We start from the raw sequence: 4,063 nt of genomic DNA on the forward strand, positions 1-4,063 counted from the left end.
GGAAAGAGAGATGAGCACCGGTCAGATAGCTCCTGGGAAAGAATATTTACAGTTATGTCCAGGGATGTTTTTAAGTGAAGGCTCACTTGACGTTGTGGATTTTTTTATTTTCATTTTAGGGTGGTGGTGCTGGAGAGCAGGCCGACGGATAACCCAACAGCCAACAGCAATTTATATATCCTGGCAGGGCACGAGAACAGTTACTGAGGAGAGCGCGTGGCAGGCGGCTCGCCCCGACAAGAGAACACTCCTCCTGCCGCAGCGCTTGTGGCTGTGCTGAAACGGCACGAAAGCTGCAGCACGCCGACTTCAGTTACTTTATAATTTATTGTGGCACAAGAGGGAGAACCGTTCGTGGGATGGACACGCAAGCCTCGTGATGGCAAGGAAGTGCTTAATTTGCTGTTATGTAATCTTTGTACATATGCAGTATTTTTCAGTGAAAGTTCTCGCTGAAGACCTACACTGACGTTCTGTAGATAGCGATCCTCCTGTTCAGTACAAGTGTCTTACCTGTACAGATGTAAAAGTCACTGAGGATGCAAAAATGCAATTGGGGTACTATTTTAAGGACTTCTCCTGTGTTTATTATAAAGTGGGATGCTAGCGACAAATATAGTACATTTAACAACACTATTGTATTTTATTTTATGTAATTTACTAATACAAATAAATCTTAACTTTTAGATATTGTAACCAAGGCTGTAATCAGATTACAATCTTGTTTTAATTTTGATGCAACACACTGGTGTTCATGTTTGCACAACGTATTGAGATGTGATGTATTTAGTCACAAAGGTAAGCTGTGACTTTGTGGATATGACTTGGGCTTCAAAGTTCCCTTTTTTTTTTTTTTTTAGTTTACTTGGGTAGTTTTCTTTGTGAAACAAACCAGTTAAACACCTGTATTTTTATATTTAATTAAAACTGTCCTTACGATTACTTCTCTATGCTTGAAAACAATACTTCCTGGATGGGTGTCAGTCCCAGACTAGTGGTACCTGGCTGTAACACTGCAATAGGTGTTTGAATTATTAGTATATACGATGATAAAAATTAGTATTACTGTTTGTCTTACAAAATAGTTTCATATCACAATGAAAAGGAGCAACATTCCACACTGTGGAAATGGCTCAAAGATGTTGCCATTTTGACTTTTTTTGGCCTTATAACCATTTTCACGCTTTTCTTGATTTAGGATGTTAACACATGGCCAAAATAATTTAGTTACTACCTCATTCGAACAATACAATGGTTACTACGCATCACAGGAACTTAGTTTTGATCAGAAGTATTTTTGATTGCTGTTTTCCAATGGAGTATGTAAATGCCAAGTTTTAGCAAAATGCACACATTTGACTCTTTTTTTTGGTATATGTTCTTTATATTTTATTGTGATAATATACACTAAAACCAAACTAAATCTAAAGTGATTTATGGCCTGCATTATTGTTTTGATTGGTAATGCTTTGAAATATGTTCCCTAATGTATATAATGTAAAATAAACTTTTTTTAACATGTTGTTGTACAATTAGATTACCACCTGCGCTAATTTTCCACATAAGACTAAAATGGAACGTACTGAGTTTTGAATTCTGCTATTAAATGTTTGTGCCAAACCCAGAAGTTGGGCATTTGTGAGTGTATGAATGGTCAGAGTGCTGGAGCTCATCTCCATTTCGGCTAGCGCTTGTGGGTAGGTGTTAGGACCCTTTCTGGCCTTTCAGCAATGGATATGTATGTATTTGAGATAAGTCTCTCTCCAAATTTCAGCTTGTTTGATTTCTTCCCTCCACCACCTGCTTCTCCACCTCTGTTGATGGCAAAACTGGTATTTTTTTCAGCAGGGCTTCCCCCCGCCCCCCTCCCCCCCTTTTCTTTTCCTTGCCCTTGGGACTGCAGCTCACTGCTGCTGCGCAGCTCATCTCCTCTGTTCCTTTGCGCCGAACCTCAGATCCGCCCTGTGGGAGAGGTGGTAAACGCAAGCCCCGCTGTGGAGAAGCTGAATTCTCAGAAAAGGCAAGAACTTGGTAGGGGTTTCGCAGTGCGCCTGTGCTGCTGCCCAAGGGGGATTTCCATCCTGCCTCCTGTGGACTATTTCTTGCTTTGACGTGCAAAGAGTAGCTGAATTTTAACCACGTACAGTATAGCTGATGTGTTGTAAACATGCTTCCTCCCGTGGGGTTTCTGCAGCAGCTGTGACCAAGCGTCTCGCTGTTTGGAACTGTTGGGCCATTTGCTGAATTACAGGCAACAGGAACGAAGGGATACTGGGTTTTATTCTGGTTGAGCATTTTTGGTACAAGCATGCACGTGCGGATGCAGCTGGAAGAGCTAAAGATAAAGAGGACAGGGTAATGGCATGTGGGAGGAAAGGGAGTGAGCATCATGCTAGGGTGGGCTTGTCTCAAATCTATCAGTACAGCCAGGACAGCTTTGCTTTCCACGTGCTGCTCTCCAGCCTGAAAGATGAGGAAGAAGCAGCAGCGAAGGGTTCCTGCTGTCTGAGGAATTGGCCTGTGGCAGAATTTGGGGCCTGTGCCTCAGCTGGCAGCTGCCCTCAGGTCAGCCTAGAGGCCTGGATGTCTGGCAGAGCAAAAGGTCTCACCAGGCAGGGGGACACTGGAAAAGCACTGAAAGCCAGGAGAGGAAGGTTATCGGCTGGTGCTGGCAGCTCCAGGTGGAGGGAGAGCTCAGGCCTAGACTGTCCTGCGGCCTTACTGAGTGTCTGAACCGATCAAACAGCGCCTGCAATCTCACGTTACCCAATGCTGTTCTGTTTGAAGGGAAGAGATGCTGTAGACCATTCACTGGCATTTAGGAGTCCTGGCACCTTCATCTCCAAAAGGGGAGGGGCTGGAAAGCAGAGCACTGGTGCCGTGTTAACAGCCAGTGTTGCACATACTTGGGAGCAGATGAAGATTTAACCTTCAACTGACCGATTTTCCATCGTAAGGCAGAGTGTGATGGCTCAGCAGTCTAGGAGACGCTGCGATGGTGTCCCTGAACGTGCAGGCGGGCTGCTAGACCCAGCAAATAGCTCCGAGACGTGAATGTTCCTACCTTTCATCCTTGTTCCAGCACGCTCAAAGCAGAAGTCTGACTCCTTCAGACAGCCGTATCTGTCTGGAGGAAAAACGCCTGAGGGAGAGCTGCAGAGCAAAGACGGCTCTTTCTGAAAGGCTCCATCCATTACCTGCTAAAGTACTGCTCAGCATCCCAAGAACATCTCCAGTCCTCGGAGCACCTCAAAAACACTAATTAAGTGAGCCTCCCAACATGCATCCCATTCCTGACAGGTGTCTGCACGACCAGCCATTAAGACGAAGGGAGACTCAGCAATCTCTGCCCAAGCAATCTGTGTGGGTACTTTGCTCTCCTCCCAGCTGGTCCTAAACCTTCCTTCCAGTGACCAGCAACGGTTTTCATACATCTGTCTCTCTCCCTGTGCTCCCTGACAGCAGCTCACTATTTCCTCTTCTGGCCCTCAGGCTCTCCCTGGCCCCTCGCCTTGCAAAGCAGAGCACAACGATTTGCTTTTCACGTCCAGCATCATCCTCCTCTTCCTTCTGCCCTGCCAGGCCCCACAGACCATCACAGGCTTTGTCCTGTTTAAACCACTGGGCATTACTTGCATTCCAGCTTTGCTTTTTCTGGCATTTCTCCCGAGAACCCAGCTTACTTTTCACCCTTGAGGCTGTTCTTGTGCTGCGTAAACGGGGTGTTAATTTCGGTCTGACCTCGGTCCCCGTGTGAGATGGTGCTGTCTCTCAAACAGGAAGTGAGGCAGCTCTCCAGGGAAGAGGCAACACGGCCCCAACCCACAGCTGGTTGTCACAGGCGGAGACCATCTCCTTGCGGGCCAGGTCACCCTGGTGCAGGAGGCGCTGAGGAGATCGGCCGCGGTCTACAGGCAGCGAAGCCCGACGGGCCTCGCCTGCCCCAGCGCAGCTCCCCCGGGGCCTAACATGGCTCCGGCACCGCCGCTCTCCCTCCCGGACCCTCGCCGTGCTGTGCGGGGCCGCCCCTGTGTGCCCGCGGTGCCCCTGACCCCCCCTCCCC

General features: G+C 47.6%; 1 protein-coding gene across 2 annotated transcripts in view; it reads left to right on the top strand.

Moving 5' to 3' along the window:
• Positions 1-693, top strand: part of MAP4K3 (mitogen-activated protein kinase kinase kinase kinase 3) — a 76,460-nt gene extending 75,767 nt beyond the window's left edge. For both annotated transcript variants that reach the window (XM_009892475.1, XM_009892476.1), the window contains one exon: positions 120-693. In XM_009892475.1, the coding sequence (XP_009890777.1) occupies positions 120-207 (88 nt within the window). In that variant the 3' untranslated portion in view covers positions 208-693. The remainder of the gene's footprint in view (positions 1-119) is intronic.
• The last annotated feature ends 3,370 nt before the right edge of the window (positions 694-4,063 follow it).

This window comes from Charadrius vociferus, unplaced genomic scaffold (genome assembly GCF_000708025.1).
Source record: "Charadrius vociferus isolate BGI_N301 unplaced genomic scaffold, ASM70802v2 scaffold139, whole genome shotgun sequence".
Taxonomy (NCBI): Eukaryota; Metazoa; Chordata; class Aves; order Charadriiformes; family Charadriidae; genus Charadrius; species Charadrius vociferus.